Source organism: Rhamphochromis longiceps, linkage group LG2 (genome assembly GCF_057381845.1).
Source record: "Rhamphochromis longiceps isolate RC_006_pf linkage group LG2, R_longiceps_female_GT1.1, whole genome shotgun sequence".
Classification (NCBI taxonomy): Eukaryota; Metazoa; Chordata; class Actinopteri; order Cichliformes; family Cichlidae; genus Rhamphochromis; species Rhamphochromis longiceps.
This window is the reverse complement of record NC_140558.1, coordinates 37,363,516-37,380,079: the sequence shown is the minus strand read 5'-3', so window position 1 is coordinate 37,380,079 and position 16,564 is coordinate 37,363,516. Positions and strand designations below refer to the sequence as shown.

Here is a 16,564-nt window from a genome sequence, read left to right as displayed (position 1 = left end):
TATGTCACAGGGAAAACAAGAGATAATGAAAAGTATACAGCTCTATTTATTTTAGTAAATGTTTTATGTGGTGAATATTTTGCCATTTATCTTATATTTCTCAGTCATATCATTACCTGTAACATTAATTTCTAATAAAAAGTTTAAGTAACACTGGGTCTGGAGCTCTGGACATTCAAGGCTTTCAATTCTGAGCAATGCTGATTACATTTCTTGACAGAGTGAGTTCAGAAAAGTAGTTAGAAGTTAGAGCTGGCTGATTCAGCTGTTGATTTTACATTTCTTTGAGTCTGATTATGACGCCTGCTGAACCTGGACCAGAAGCCCAGCAGATTGGCCCAGCAGCAGTCCATCCTGTAGGGAGGGGGGAAGTCAGCATGAGGACCGCTGGAGTCTTGAACATGTCAGAACATATCAAGTTTAACATCCACTGATGTGTGAATGGAAAACTTGGTGTACTTACAAGTTTCTAACACATTTACAGTAAACTGAGTATCTTGTTTTTGATGATTTCCTTATCTTTTTGTGGCTGCTTGAGTTAAACATTAAGTCTTTTTCCAAGCTGGTTTTCCACTGAGACACAGGAGGTCTGATGGGCTGTCAACCATCCCATTGTCTGGGCTTTTGTGTTTCAGTCTTAGAGAGCTTCGTGGCCACCGGTCAGCTTGTGGAATAGCTCCTCATTGAGCGTTTCGCTCTTCTCCCGACTGCGTGTCGACATGAAAATGTAGCCTCCGATAAACTCATGAACAATTTTGCAATCAGCAGTCACACAGCTGAAGGCAATGTTCACATTCCCTTCAAACTCAATGGCCATCTGGAGTAGACGAAAATTAACACAAAAGAAATGCAGAGCTATTTAGAAAAAAAATATTAATCCAGGGATGAAAAATATCTTCACTACAAATATACATACATATCCCACGTTGTAAGTCATTAGGGCAATAGCTCCTAAATTTTCTTTCTGGTTTTGTAAAAGCATATTCATCAATCTCAGTTTCATTTCAGGTTTTTCACCTGGTTGTCTGTGCCCCACAGTTTCAGAACCATTTCCATTAAAAGATCTGACCAGTAAGAACTATAAATGTCACTTTATTGAAAGACACACTGTCAGCATGTTTTCAGAAGTCTTTAGCGTGCAGCTAAATTCATGCTTGGTTTGTGGGTCTGTCTCTAAACACACAAGCTTCTTTTCATTCATGCTCAGTTATCACAAATACCATTGTGTAATAAGGCATTGTACATCAGTTGTACAAGAAGTAATTATTCTTGCAAGCCTAAGGTTCAGGCTTCAGACTACTCAGAGTTCTCCCTCTTAGACAATTTTCTAAAACTCTTGGTAAAATATGAGGTCAGGACAGCGAGTAGAAGGTTCAAACCTCTTGTCAGAACTATGAATCATAAAAACCTCTGAGAATGAAAACGTGAAGTTGAAAATGAGCATTCTAGACATTTTTAAATTATCAGACAGAAGCCTGTTCAAGATATGAGTCATACCTGTCTAATATCCCAGTTGACGTTCCACTGTTTCATGTTGTTGTAGCGCCAGGTCTTCACTACATCACCCACACTAAGGTCAATACGGATCAAGCGATTGGGAGCAATGCCGAGTACCTCATCCTTCCGGCTGCCTTTGAACCTGTTTGGGGGGGGGGGGTATATTTTGTTTAGATTCCTCTAAGTTAATTTATTTATTTATTTTAGATAAAAGTCAGTCTTGAGTCCTCCATATAAAAATGATTAAACTTCTACAGAACTACGCTTAGTCTGATGACTTTGCACATTGCTGGTGGAAGGATGTTTAAAATTTTTCTTTCTGTCTACCCAAAAAGTGAAAAAAAAAATGTTAGGTTAGTTTCATTTTTTTTAGCATGAACTACATTTCTGCCGATCTTGGGCGTGCATTTCCCTCGACTACAGTCTCTGCTTTTATGCTGTTAAAACATTTATAATGTTCATAACACACAGAAGGAGGATGTTCGAGGTCAAGTGCTTTATAATAACCTTGTCACAGTGAATTTCGGTCTTTGATGTGTTCACTGGCACAGAATCAACTCTCAAAAGCTTTAAATGAAACTTTAAACTTAACCTGACAACAACGTATGCAAGCCCAAAGTCAGGCAGGGCTTGCCAGATCTGCAGGAAGCGCATCAATGCATCTGTCAGGGAGAGCTGAGCCACGTTCTGGTATGCATCCAGGATTCGAGGGGTCAGCTGGAAGAGCAGGCAGAGGGTAAAAGGTGAGATTTAATTATATTTTTGCTGCAGATTTGCACAGTTGCACAAAATTACTGTACTGTAAGGTCATTTAGGTTGGTAATTTGAGCCACACAAAATATATGAGATCAAAAATACTGCTTTGTGAAAACACAAGACAATAAATCTGCAACATTTATCCTTTTGTGGCCTGTTGCTACATCTGTACCTGTTTGGGTTTGTACTTTTTATGGTAACGTGGTGACACCAGACTGTGAGTATTGATGCTTTCTTCGCTGGCATTTGCACTGCTGGAACTGGAGTTGGTCTTTTGCATCGCCAGGAAAGAGCGGATACTCTGGATCTCACTTTGGAAACTGCTGTCGGCGAGGGTCTTGCCTTTGGATCCCAACCGGCACCCTGCCATCCACTGAGCATACTGCTGCTCCTGCAGGGTGAATTTCAAAGACATAACATAGAAAAAAGAGCATGAGAGACAGGTGTGACTGTGGTCAGAGCTGAGATGATGAACTGAAGATAGAGGCATTGAAAATGAAAGGATGTCACACGTAGAGATGAGAAGAGGTGTATGGGTGTGCGTGTGGCCTCACGTTCTCACAGCGAAGATAGACCTCATTCATGCCTTCAGGTGCTGGAATCAGGAGTCTGATAAGGAACTTCTGAGCAGCCACATTAACGTCTGGAGCCACCTCACATCCTGTGTAAAGGAGCAACATTAAAGTGGTATCATTAGGTTCATGGTTAAGCTGTTAAAAACAAAAAGCGTGTAGGAAGAGACTGATATGATCCCCGCTGATTCTCCTCAACCTCCTAAGACCCAAACTCTTCCATGTCATGCATTTTTAATTTCTCTTTGATATTTGGGCATATTGGGACCCGATGAATGTAAAAACAAAGAATCACCACATTTGGTTTTTTTACGCCATTTTTGTTCCTAAGAAAAATGAGAGCCACATATGAGGATATTCGTTTTAAATTTTGATGAAACAGAGGCAGTATAATGTCCTCGTGAGTGGATATCAGGCCCTTGTAAAGCAAAATTTAGTATTTTGGTCTAGACAACCCAAAATGTGATGTCCACATATGTGGACGCCAGGTCCTAGGAGGTTAATTCACTTTTAACTCATAGTACTTATCTACCTTTAGGTGTTCACTTCTTGCAATATATTAAAACTCAGTGTCTGATATGTGATTCCATATGTGTTGGAAGTTTTTGGACTTCTTCACTGACAACATTAACACCAGAAGATCTAAAATGTCACCCCCGCATTTAACATTTTCAGAGAGTCAGTCAACTTCATCACTGTTCTCTAAATATAATACCTGCACACTTCTTCATGGCAGCTTTTGGTCCACTGTCTCCTTTTATTCTGACTATTTACGCTATAATTATTTAGCAAATTGAGTCATTCCTTCCTGTTTTAAAACACAGTCATGCAGCCGTTTCTAAAGAAGCATAAACTTTGCCCATATTTCCTTAGTAACTGCAGACCGATACCAAAGTTACCTTCCTTTGCCAAGATTTTAGAAAAAAATTCTCTTCTCCCAAGTTGCTTTCTAGATAAATACTTTTAACATTTGAACAACAAAACATTTGAAGCATAACGTAGGACTGCAGGGTTTCTACACTGGTTTTCCTCAACCTTTAGTGTCCAAATAGGAAACGGCTTCAGTTTCTACTAACTGTGATATCCCTCAGGGATCCATGTTAGGTCCTCTTTTAGTTTCAATATATTTGTTACCCCTTGACTCTAGCATTCATGAATACAACATTTACTATCACTGTTACGTGATGGCACCCAGTTTTATCTGCCAGCCACACCTGACATTGACCACTCCTTTAAGAACCTCTTCGACTGTTTGAATGATCTGAAATCACAGATAGCCAAAATATCCTTCAACTTCAAATCATAGCATAACTGAAGGTATTTTGCCTTCAGTTAGGTATTCTGCTAGAGTCTTTACTGGTACAAAGAAAAGACATCATGTCACTCCTGCTGTAGATCAGCAGTATGGAAGCTTGTCTCTGCCACATAAAAAAAGTGACTTATATGTCTAAATTTTGGGTTATAATCTCAAAATTCAAACCTCAGAAATCTGAGCCAGTAAGTTGAATTTTTGAGATACCTTACTAACAATATCAACTTAGTTCCCCCTGCTTACAATCAAGCTTCTATACACATGCAATAGCTACCTGTGAAATTTCTAAAAGGTTTTAAAATTGTACTATTTGTTTTTAAAGACCTCCATGGCCATAATATACTACAGGTCTTTTTCCTCCAGGTCCTTCAGCGTATCATCCCAATTTCTCTTAATGTCTCTTCTCAGCTAAAAACAGGTGACCTGTCATTGCCTCTAAGTTCTGGAATAGTCTGGCTTCCCACATAAGAACCTGCTCAACAATTGACAATTTTCATTCAGCTCCAAGACCTACCAGGCCCATTTTCATCAAGTTTGAAGTCTCTCATGGTTTGGTCAAGCTCACTGTTAATGTTTTCTTCTACTGTTTTATTTAACTTCTTACCATTGTTACAATTTAGTTGTTTTTATTCTCATTTTCTGACTTATTTTCCAGTTATTATTTTTATTATATCATCTATTTAGGCAAGTTATGTGTTTTGTAATTGATTTTTGGAGAGTTGGATTGCAAATAAGTGTGCCTGGAAATCACTTTGGGTAAACATCTGTTATTTTAAAATGTGCTAAACACTTACCATTCTGTTAATAGCATGGTGCACTATATATAGCAGAAAAACATAACATAAAAGTACGTAACGAAGTCATTACCTTTGAGGTTAATCATTTGAATGGGCTCTCCTATGCTTTCCTCTTTGCTCTTGAAATAAGAAATGGAGGTATCTTGGAACTTGAACCAGTATTGCTTGTACCCCTTCAGAGTCAGCCTTTTGGGTCTGAAATATACATGTAATCACATTAGCTGATTTCACCAGGGATTTTTCCCCCAGATTCATAACAAGTTAGAAATAAAGAGGAAGGTTACTAATAAATATTTATTTATTTAAAGAAAATGAAATTTATTTTAACCAGTTGGAAACCAGCTCTCACCTAAATATCTTCAGGTAGTCAGTGAGTTCTGGTGCTGTCATATTTTCCTGGATAAAATGCAAGTTTTTCAGTTAATATGTTTTAGCAATAAAACTGTTAGTCAATCAATGTTAGTTTGACATAAGACCAAACATTTAACTCAATGCTGTCTACATCATCAGTGGATTTGGATCCAGGCTAATACTACCATTAATGAAATATCTTAAATCAGGTGTTCTTAAAGCCAATCAGGGGGACAAGGAGGCCCATATAGGAAAAATTCTACCATGAAACACTGATGTGCTGGTCTATATTTTTTTAACCATGAGTCAGGTGCATATCACATTTAATAATGTCAGCTGTACTTGTCAGTGTTAGGAAGGTTAAAATTGAAGTGAAATAATCCCTCTGTTTCATTCTGTGATCAAAGTAGTAAAGTGTACAGTAGCACATATCATCACAGGCAGCCACTGGCCTGCAAGCCACACTTTGAGAAGCCTGGACCTAAATTGTTATAAATTTCTGTTCCCCGTTATTAAAATAATTTAATTTTAAAAAGACTCGGGTGAGACTATTGTATCTGACCAGCAAATCAGATGCAGAGCTGCCTTCTCCCTCCATCTTGACCTCCAGGGACTGCAGGGCGGAATCCAGATCGTCCATGGCTGGATTGTTGCTCATGATCTGGGGCTCTGACTGAGCCACCTTACTGATATGATACTGCATGTAAAACGAGACAGAGAAATGTCCTATTTAATCCAGTTTTATACGACACTGCTTTACTGACGATTGAATAGACCAGATATCTTTGAGGAGTGGGAGAACATTTGAGTCTCTATATTATCTGACATCCAGCGAAATGTACACTTCCATTAGAGTGATTCACATATTTCACTGTCAGCAGATGGATTTTCTACCTGCAGAGCTCCAAACAGCATCATCTCCTCCTCGGTGCAGTCGATGTCTTCCAGCAGGATGGCCCAGCGTGCCTGCTCATAGAGCTGGGTCAGACGTACAGCATCATACTGCAGGGTGGAGAGGAAAGAGAAGGATGAGGTCAGAGAGTTGATATACTGGCAAAGAAATATGCACACACACACACTCTCTGTATTTGTGTAAACACACACACACACATACCTTAGAATCCATATCGTAAGTAGCATAGTATTTGAAGCGAAGCCAGAGTTTATCACTCTCTTGGATGCCCTGCTGCAGAAGACAACGGGACGAGTCCAACCACCTGAGAGGGACAGACAAAGAATATATATGTTTATGATTTCATATTTGTTACATCCATGTTTATCTGTATTTAAAATCACAAGAAAATACTATTTGACATCATATAGACAGCTTGACCTAAACAAAGTAAATTGGTAACATGATTGTTTTTAGAAACTACATCTTATAGCAAAACACAGCAGAATAACAAAAAATGTGCAAAACCTTAAGAAACAAACATATACTTCTATATGAACTATATTCTGTATTTCACTTAATTTTATAGTAGTGTACAAAAGTCTAGGGTGTGATCATTATTATTATTTAACATAGTCTGAAGTGTCTTAGCCAAGCTTTCTTGTCATTTCTTTAAGTAGTCTTCAAAAATAATTCCCCAGGATTCTTGAAGGACATTTCAACCTCTTCTTTGAATGTTGGCTCTCTTTTGTTCTATTATCTGTCAAGATGATCACACATTGCTTCAATTATATTAAAGTCTAGGCTCTGGGGAAATCAATCCATTACTGATGGCATGCTTTTACTCCAGTGTGATCATTGTCCTAAACACACTGTCGTCAATGAGATGCTTTCCAGATGGTATTGCATAGTGGATCCAAATCTGACTGTACTTTCCAATGCTCATAATTCCATTTTTACAAGATCTCAAACACTGCTGGGTGAAATGCAGCTCCAAACCATGGCACAGCCTCCACTGTGTTTTACAGACGGTTGCTTGCCTCCTGCATACATATTCACAACCGTTTGAATGAAATTTTTCAAATTTGGATTCATCACTCCATAAGACCTGTCACCACAGATTTTGTTAGCACACCTCAGCCTTTTCTCCATATATATCTACATTTTCCTCTCAAGCATCCTTCCACTGACACGATTTCTGTATTAAATGGATTAAAAGAAGGGACAAATGCATCTCTCTAGTCCTGTGTCAACTCTTTCCTGGATTATTTCCTATTTCTTAAGGACATGACTTTCATGTACTGTTTATTTTTATTTTTCTGTCCTCTACTTCTAACATTTCCACAAATGTTCTAAGGACACACTGCACACTCTGCTAATTAATAGCTAACAGCTCTCTGGGAATAGGTGCAACAATACAAATTTATGCCAATCAACTGTGTTATCTTTAACATTTTACAAAAATAGAAATAAACAACACCAGTTCATCCCTTGAGTTAGGTGTCATTTTATGCTTGCATGACTCATAGGTGTGTTGAGGGTCTAAATAAAAAGAAAAACAAACAAAACATTCTGGTTGCTAAGGTACAAGGACTGGACTGAAAGTGGGTGAAAAATCATTTAATGTCTGAAGTCTGGCTCCTTGGAAGTAAAATATGAAGAAATGACGTGTGGCTCAAGACTTTTTCACATTACTATATTACTGACTACTTATTATAAAGCTAATGATATAATGTGCTTTATGTAAGCTCACGTATTTGATGTTTTCAAAAAGTATTTATTTGATGTGTAATTATGCAACAATGGCTGAGGCAGCTGAAGTTTAAAGCGGCTTTGAACTTTAGAGAGATAAAGCAGGAGACTTTAAAAAAGCTGCGACTGTGCCTAATTTATTACATCAAAGAGTCTAAAAGCCCTTCAAACAGCTCCTATTTTAATACATTTGTAGGCACTGGCGGTAGTATCTTTATGAACCAGCATGCGCATAAGATAAAATATGTCTGAACTCGAGATCAGAGGAGGCCACTGCTTCAGTAGATACAGCTCTGAGTTCTGGAAACCCCCAGTTTTCTTTATCAGGACTGATAAAGAAAAAGAAAAGTGGCGAGTGATTACACCGGCCTTCTGTATTGTGGGGTAAGAATACTAACTGAGGCAGCATCCCTGATAGCTAGTTAATAAGAGGACTCAGTTTGTGGGGAACTTGTTTGTTAAACATCTTGCATTAGTGTGACATGGACAATGAAACTCTATCAGTTCCCCTCTGCGATGTAAACACCTGGTTTGACAGACTGATACCTGTGCACACATACCTGCCATTGATGTGAGCCTTGTCCACAACGCTGGCTGGGCGGTACTGCTTGGCTATGACCTCAGGGGCAGGGGGAGGCTGACTGACTGACAGCATCTTGTAGATGGCCTCCATCTCCGGTGAGTCGGCAAAGTGAGCGGGCATGCCGTTATACAGACAGGGCCGGGATACTGCAAAAGGAGTGGAAATAATAAGGTTGACCTGCATAGTTTTAATTAAAATGACAGCACACAATGTTTAAAATGTTTTTCAGGCCTTTTACATTACATGGGAAATGATTTAATTTAATTTTTACTATGTTATGCCTGCAGTGTAAATAAAATGTGATGCGTGTACCCGAGGAAAGGGGCACCTCGGTCAGGTCGTAGATCTCTGGTGCCAAATTTTTGTCTTTCTTCTTTTTCTTCTCCTCTATGGGTCGAAGGAGGGAGAGTTCCTCAGGGTGACGAATGTCTATTAAAAATAAATAAATAATATGTACAGTAACAGTGCTGTAAAGGTGATAAGTTATTCAGGGGTGTGTTTACTTCTTGTATTAAGCTGATTGTTAAAGCAACACTCAAAGCATAGACTCTGTGGCGCAACGGTAGCGCGTCTGACTCCAGATCAGAAGGCTGCGTGTTCAAATCACGTCAGGGTCAAGTCCTTTAATATCTTACCCTCTAACAAAGCTAGATGCTACATTTGTATCCTCACTTAACAGCAATCTGTTAACTGACGATCTTCACTCATAACTGATCTAGGTTCTGCTGGAGCTTTCTTCCTGTTTAAAAGTAATTTTCCTTCCCACTGTCACCAAGTCCTTGTTCGTTTTGATTCTTGATTTTTCGTGTATTCTCTGTATTATTGTTGGATCTTTACCTTACAATTAGCAGATATCTTCATCTTACTGGAGAATTGTTCACAGGCGGATATAATACCAGAATTAGTACATATAATAGTAAGAAACTGTTAATGTCAATGCTGTCATTTTGCCACTGACGTTCCCCCACCTCCAACTTGTCAGTATCGTTGGATTTAAACCTTGCACTGTGAAAGGCTCTGATTGCGCAGTACATGCACTGTTGTCCCGATAAGGATTGGCAAGAGATGAGAATCTGTTAAACTGACAACCCTGGTCAAACGGCTGTAACATGACCTTGTGGTGCAATAGTAGTGTGTCTGACTCCTGATCAGATGGTTGTCTGTCTGAGTCACTTAGGCTCATGGTTCTGAGAATCTCACTCCTATCCTCTAACTAAGAAAGACATTAAAACTAGGGCATTTTAATAAATTAAAACCAGGTTCTTATTAATATTTGCTTGTGTGTGATGTGTTTGTAGTACAGCAGGTAATTTGACATAAAAGGAGATTTTCATAAGTACCAAAAATGGCACATATACTATAAACAAACTTTACTTTAGTATTCTACCCCACCCCAAAAGTTTTCCAGTGTTATTACACTGACACTTTGTATTGAGTCTGACCTGAGAAAATGGCCACCTGTGCGACTCTGTGGCGCAACGGTAGCGCGTCTGACTCCAGATCAGAAGGCTGCGTGTTCAAATCACGTCAGGGTCAATTTATTTACTGCTTAAATCAGTGAAGTGTAAGAGTGCATACCAAAATTATAATTTGGTATTCAAAATTTCCTTTTGTTGAACATTTAGTGCCACTGCAGAGCTGCTTTTATTTATCTCATCTCAGGAAAATGCATTCCTCTTTTCCTAGGTCTGGTCATTTTCCTCTTCCTTATATCAAACATCTGTTGTCTTTATATTACTTTAAAAACTAATTTTATTGTCTATTAGATGCCAACTAGGTGCCTTTATATGCAGTGGTGTGCAACTGCAGCAAAGTGGAATTTTGGAGCATACATACTCCCTACAAATCCTCACATACACCTCTTGATATTGATCCATACAAACAACATATGAAGCAATGTCACAACAAAGGCAGGAAGCAATGCGGGATTTAAAATTAGAAATAAAAAATAAAAGTTTATAGTCAAGAGAATGTCCTCAACATGGATGTGTCTTTTCTGCCAGTACAAGTGAGCTCTAGGAGCAAATATAATTAAAAAGGAACTGCTTACTTCATGATACCAAGCCTTATCTTTGAACATGTGTGTGACATTTCTATAGACAGATGTCATTATTTTCCCCCTTCCGTGCTGCTTTAAAAAACCTTTCCAGTCTGCTGGCCCCTCCCGGGGATTTCTGGTGAGGAATCGAGACCAAGAAGTGCCAGAATTAGACAAAATGAAAGCACAAAGCAGATGGGGAAGGCCCTCTCTGGCAATAGTTGCAGTCACCCTGCGATGTATTAATGAGACACTTTGACACATTTCACTGATTAAATTATTGTGAACAGCTATATTACAGCTTGAGTACTTAGAATCTGCAACGGGACTGAGAAGGAGAGATGAGAAAAAGAACTTAGATGTGTAGATGTTGCTAGCAAACAGAGAACTAGACAAAAGAGAGAAATGAAAGAAAGAAAATCTTACTAAGCATTCTGCAGATGCCCATCACTGTCTGGAAGACGGGATTGGAGAAGCAGACCCGGAGCCTCAGTGTAATGCCGTTGGGCAGACCCAGTCTTAGGGGCTTGTGCTGGGGCATGAAGACTAGCTTGGCATCAGCGTGGATACCATATTTCTCCAGAGTCCAGGCTGTCCGCAGCAGCCACCGCTGCTTCTGCTCCCACCACAGCGCATGATCTGACCAGTCCTGTTTGATCTCTGCAGAGGACAGAAACAAAAGTCAGAGTAAAAAGAGTTAAACTATTCAAGAAACTGAATCTGGTCATCTTTACTTTAAAAATATTCTAATTTACTTATTACTACGATGATCGTCGGATATTTTAAATGGCATTTTACTTGAAAAATAATGGATTTTTAATTGACTTTTTGTATGGTTAGTTTTAACAAAAGCCATAAAGTGATTTCTTGTCTTTTTTTTCACAAAAAAGTACAACTTAAAAGTTTCCACTGACCATTAATCTTTTGTAAATATAAATGAACCGTTTTCCGCTTATATTAGGCAGCCATACTTGACTGTGTTATGGAAATATGTTTCTAATATTGTCTCCATTCCCATTTGAATGTAACAAATATAAGAAAGGAGTCAATACAGTCTGCATGCACAGCATAACTATTGTAGAACAAACAAAAGGAAATGTGTGAGCTTAAAATTTAGAATTGATGATAGAGCTGTTGTATTGGTCTGCAGCTGCTGGTATTACCTGATCTCCCCCACAAAACTTTGGTTTTCACCTATTCGATACCTGGTCTGCCTCCTCATTTACATTATATTACTAATAAAAAGAATACAGTATTACATTATTATTACTGCTGTTGGCCACTTTACTAGATATGTATGTCACATGTCATGTCCTATCTCTCACTCTGCTCTCGTTCCTTTGCTCGTACCAATGGCTCCCTCTCTAGTTCTGCTGGAGTTTTCTTCCCGTTAAAAAGGAGTTTTTTGTTCCCACTGTTGCCAAGTAGGGGTCCTGCGATTGTTTGGGTTTCCTTAGTGTTTTCACCTTCACAACTTACAAACCATAGCGTCGTGTTTTTTTTTAGTTAAAAAAAATTGTTATTAGTACGTTACACATTTTACGTGTGTGAAGTATTTTAGGATTCGGGGGAGTTAGCGTAGTTAGTGTACTGTATGGTAGCAACAGTGCTTATGTTTGCAATTGCTAATTAAATATCACAAATTCGTTCAATTTTTAATATTTAATTAGTGACATTTGATCATTAAAAATTGTTTTCTATGCTTTGAGCAACACTGCTATGACACACTATATAACATAATTTCTTTGTTTAAAGCTAACCCCAGCTCACCGCATTTGTGACCTAATAATTAACTAGTTTTTTGTTTGTTTTTTCCATTAAGACAGGAAATGGTGTGTAACCATAGTTGGTGCACACACTGCGCAGACTCTGTGGCGCAACGGTAGCGCGTCTGACTCCAGATCAGAAGGTTGCGTGTTCAAATCACGTCAGGGTCATTTCTTTAGTCTCTTACCCTCTGAGAAGTCTCGATGCATGCTCAGATGACTCACTTCAGTCTCGAGAATGAAGAAGTCACCAAACCTTTTTTCCACTGAAAACGCTACTTTTTGGGATACCTCAGTATTACATTTGTATCTAAAACCAGCAATCTGTTAACAGAGGATCTATTCTCGTAATTCATCCAGGTTCTGCTGAACGTTTCTTCCTGTTTAAAATAAGCTTTAAATGTTTAAGGTTTAACATTTAAGAGACTGACATGAAAAACGGTTTAGATGTTTCAGAGGGTGAGAGTGAGCAACGATGTTCATTGGAAATACATCAACATTTTTTCAAGACATTTCAAAATCTCTGAAAGGAGATAATAACACTTAACAGAATATCAAAAAGTACTTTATGAGGGACGATTTCATATCTACTACCCACTAGTGCATAAAAATGATGAATATATGCATTACTCATTTTTCAAGAGGGTAAAAGTTTGATGAAAAGTTGAGTAAATGACGTTATAACAATAAAAAAAATATCAGTTGTAATTTTCTGACTGACACCTTGCATTGACTCATTGACCTGAGAAAATGGCCACCTGTGAGACGCTGTGGCGCAACGGTAGCGCGTCTGACTCCAGATCAGAAGGTTGCGTGTTCAAATCACGTCAGGGTCATTTCTTTACTTATTTCTGCTCCTTATACGATGCTTTACACTGCTCTTATGTGACCACTACCAAACAATGCTAGGCAATAGCCAGATTGTTTTCAGTATGTTCCCACATGGCTCATATTTGTCTGCTAGTTTTTCGTTTTTTCCACACATTATTTACACTAATGTTCCTGAAACACGTCATAGGAAAGTGCAGCCTCTTTATTAACTGGAATATGTTCACTACAGAGTTAAATCAGCAGGACCTTATGGATCTTGGATTGTGAGAGATGCAGCACAACACTGTTACCCACTCTGCATTGATCCTGATGTGATTTGAACATTTTCCTTATTGCTTTTCCTTATTTTCTGTTGTCAGAAGTTCACATACACTCAGCGACAGCTTGGATCTTTTTTTAGACATTGGACAAGTGGTGACACATCTGAATAACGCATCTGGGAACATCCTTGGAATCTACAACTGTTCAGAAATGGCAGCAAGGACCTTCCCAACTTTTCCCATTGTTCTGAACATTGGTCAGTCCAATGATTGCAATCAATTTACTGTTTGTCCAGTGCAGGGTTCGTCTGGGGTGGAGTCTGTCTCTGCTGTCAAAGGGCTGTGTAATCTTTTGCATGTGTACAAAACATGTTTAAATAATGCGTGACTGATTTTGATTGAATGCATGCATAGACCTGCTCGCAATTAACAAGTGATCAATTTGCCCGAGCTTTATTTATAGCTTTGTTTCCTCACTTATTCAATGTTTGCTCCTAGGTCATTTACAGTCATCCTCTCTGAAACTAAAACAGCCTCATGTGATTGAGCTGTTTTGGTTAGATCTTACTGGTGTCTGCATGATCCGTCCAACCTAATTGGTCTCACATTGACAAACTACTTGATGAAACACATGTTTAGACTGATGTTGTCTTTCTTGCTGAAAGCAGTGGCGGAAGAAGTGAACAAACTAAAATTGAAAACATGTAGCAGGTGACAAAAGAAAAAAAATTATAAGAGCAGTTCAGAGGACTTGTGACACACTGTGTGCTGAATAATTCATTCAGTTTTCTTGCCTTAACTATGCATTTGTAATTTTGTTAACTGTATGTGAACTCTTGTGTGAATATGTAAATTACGACACTAATTTTAGTCTGAAGTGTGACTGAGAGGAAGACAAAGAGAGGAAGACAGAGCTACCCACGTGTCTTTTCCACCAACTTGAGGATAACCCCTCCGATGTGAAGGTCGGAGGCCACGCTGATGGTGACGGGTGGGGCATCGAGCCCCAGGTCCTCCACCGTGACTGACAGGTCCCACACCGCCATACTGGAAAAAAAGAGAGCGTGGGATAGTGAGAAAGAAATGCAGGAGACAAGCCTGACAGAGCACAGTGACAGATAAACAGACAAACACGGAGAGAGTAAACAGCTTTATCGCCCTCCTCCATCTTTTATGTGATGGATTATGGGTGACAAATGCCTTGTGTTTCTTTTTATTTGTCCTTGTTGTTACATATGTGACAACGATGACAAAGACAATGGAAGAAGACGTGTAATTAACTTTCCTTTGTTTCTTCGCCACATTGATCAAACTGTGAAAAATCAGCTCCATGAGACTGACATGAAAAACTGTTCAGATGTTTCAGAAGGAGTGTTAGGGTGAGAGTGAGCAACGATGCTCGTTTGAAATACATCTACGTTTTTGCAAGACATTTAAAACTCTCTAAAAGGAGATAAAAACATGCAAGAATATTACAAAGTACTTTATGAGGGATAAGTTCATATCTGAATTATGAATTATGAATATATGCATTAATTATTTTTCAAGAGGGTAAAAGTGTGATGACAAGTTGAGTGAGTTATTTTATAACAATTAAAAAAAAATTAAAAAAGAAATCGGATAGCTTTGGTCATATAACACCTCCTTCTGCTTTTCAGGGCATTTAAAATATTGAATGAGACAAAGGGAGGATATTTGACCTGCCAATCACTCTTCGGCCTATCAGAGAAAACCAACTTTAACCCACATAATACTGCGCAACATGACACAGACACACACGTATAATGGATGGGATGTCCACTTTGATGAGCACTTCCTGTTTCTGACTTAAACTATCACCATGGATGCACACTTCCGCTTTCTGACCCACCCAAAGTGAGAAGTTCATCCCCCGTTAAGACAGTGTCCTCCTGCATATGTATGAAAAGTAGAAGCCCACCTTGAAGATATTGGATTTATGGACTGAAATGTGTCTGAACTTAATTAAGAACTGAAATAAGAGCAGATAGAGACAAAACAATGCATAAATAAAAGTTTCACACCCCCTGCACCTCTACTTAGGCCTACACTTTCCACATCTGTATGAGTCTAATCATAATTTTCCATCTGTGTGACCACTTCATCATTTTACATTTCATTTCATGAAGTGGTGAAAGTAAATACATGACCTCAGATGTGTGTATAACAGAGAAGCTTCGTAAACATGCGCATACACACACGCCCTGTCCTAAACTTGCTCTCTGTCCTCATGCTGTCTCTCTCTCACACACACACACACACACACTTTAAAGGACAATACCGTCAGTTTCCCGCGTCCAAGGTTTTGAAAAATGGAAACTGGGGACCCCCTGCGCCTCTGTCAAGATCTCTGAAGAAGTTTACCAGGTTTTCTCCGAGAAGGTTTACCAGTTTTGTCTCTCTTGGGTTGTGGTCTCTGCTACTTGTGTCACTGCTGCTTGTTCCTTTTTTTTTCTCTGTCAGTTTCCGACAGGCGGAAATGTGAAAAGGCTCAAACATTTTTCACTGACAGACTGTGGGAGTGACACATATATGGCAATTTGGGTGTGCATAAATATGTTATTTTTGTGTGTTGAGTAATCAGCAAAAATGTAACTTTAGGGTGTGAGTTATGAGTTCTATACTTTAGTAGCAGCACTTTCACCTTTTATTGACATATCAGACACAAACCAAAACAATTTCATTTTTATGCTCGACAACTAATAAAAATTGGCGCATTTAAAACCAAAATTCATTGTCTCCTGTCTAACATCCACAAAGATAATAAGGAGTTCATTGTTTTTAATATGGGGAAGATACCTTTATACAATGATAGGCTTGCTGTGACTACAGACTGTCTTTTGTTTTTTTGAATCCGCTAGAGGGAGACCAAATACGGACATATTCTTCTGTACGAGCGTACGTTAATGTTGCTTTCAGGGCTAGATGGCTTTTGAAGAATCGGCGAAAGTGTCGATTTTAAGTCAAGATTACTGCGTAGGGTTGATGCTTTAATTTGTGTTGTCCTGCTACCGCATCCAAAACGACTACTTTCTGGAAACGTCTTGTTAAGATACATATTCGTATTCATTATTCTGTGGGCTGTAGCAGGCCAGCGTGTTCTTATCATGTAACGTCAATGTTTCCGACAGTCATGAAG

The 16,564-nt window shown here is 38.8% G+C and overlaps 1 protein-coding gene and 4 non-coding genes across 5 annotated transcripts; 4 read left to right on the top strand and 1 right to left on the bottom strand.

Annotated features, from left to right (window-relative positions):
- Positions 1–112: 112 nt before the first annotated feature.
- Positions 113–15,873, bottom strand: fermt3b (FERM domain containing kindlin 3b). Its single transcript, XM_085426873.1, has 15 exons — positions 15,707–15,873; positions 14,330–14,454; positions 10,977–11,210; positions 8,825–8,941; positions 8,490–8,658; positions 6,400–6,502; positions 6,180–6,287; positions 5,848–5,982; positions 5,284–5,330; positions 5,005–5,129; positions 2,808–2,914; positions 2,426–2,644; positions 2,090–2,214; positions 1,498–1,639; positions 113–817 (listed from the first exon to the last, which is right to left on the bottom strand). The coding sequence occupies exons 2-15, from the start codon at positions 14,451–14,453 to the stop codon at positions 638–640; spliced, it is 1,935 nt and encodes a 644-aa protein (XP_085282999.1). The 5' UTR covers position 14,454; positions 15,707–15,873; the 3' UTR covers positions 113–637.
- Positions 9,058–9,129, top strand: trnaw-cca (transfer RNA tryptophan (anticodon CCA)). The gene has a single exon. It is a non-coding gene; the product is annotated as a tRNA-Trp (tRNA).
- Positions 9,977–10,048, top strand: trnaw-cca (transfer RNA tryptophan (anticodon CCA)). Its single transcript has one exon. It is a non-coding gene; the product is annotated as a tRNA-Trp (tRNA).
- On the top strand, positions 12,416–12,487 carry trnaw-cca (transfer RNA tryptophan (anticodon CCA)). Its single transcript has one exon. It is a non-coding gene; the product is annotated as a tRNA-Trp (tRNA).
- On the top strand, positions 13,081–13,152 carry trnaw-cca (transfer RNA tryptophan (anticodon CCA)). Its single transcript has one exon. It is a non-coding gene; the product is annotated as a tRNA-Trp (tRNA).
- Positions 15,874–16,564: the final 691 nt, after the last annotated feature.

What these genes read in the sequence shown, in the direction of transcription:
- fermt3b (XM_085426873.1), bottom strand. Translation starts at nt 14,453, where the DNA reads ATGGCGGTGTGGGACCTGTCAGTCACGGTGGAGGACCTGGGGCTCGAT. An exon ending in AAGGCTCACATCAATGGCAG is followed by an intron (nt 6,503 to 8,489) that starts GTATGTGTGCAC and finishes TGTCCCTCTCAG; the next exon opens with GTGGTTGGACTCGTCCCGTT. An exon ending in GACTACCTGAAGATATTTAG is followed by an intron (nt 5,130 to 5,283) that starts GTGAGAGCTGGT and finishes TGTATATTTCAG; the next exon opens with ACCCAAAAGGCTGACTCTGA.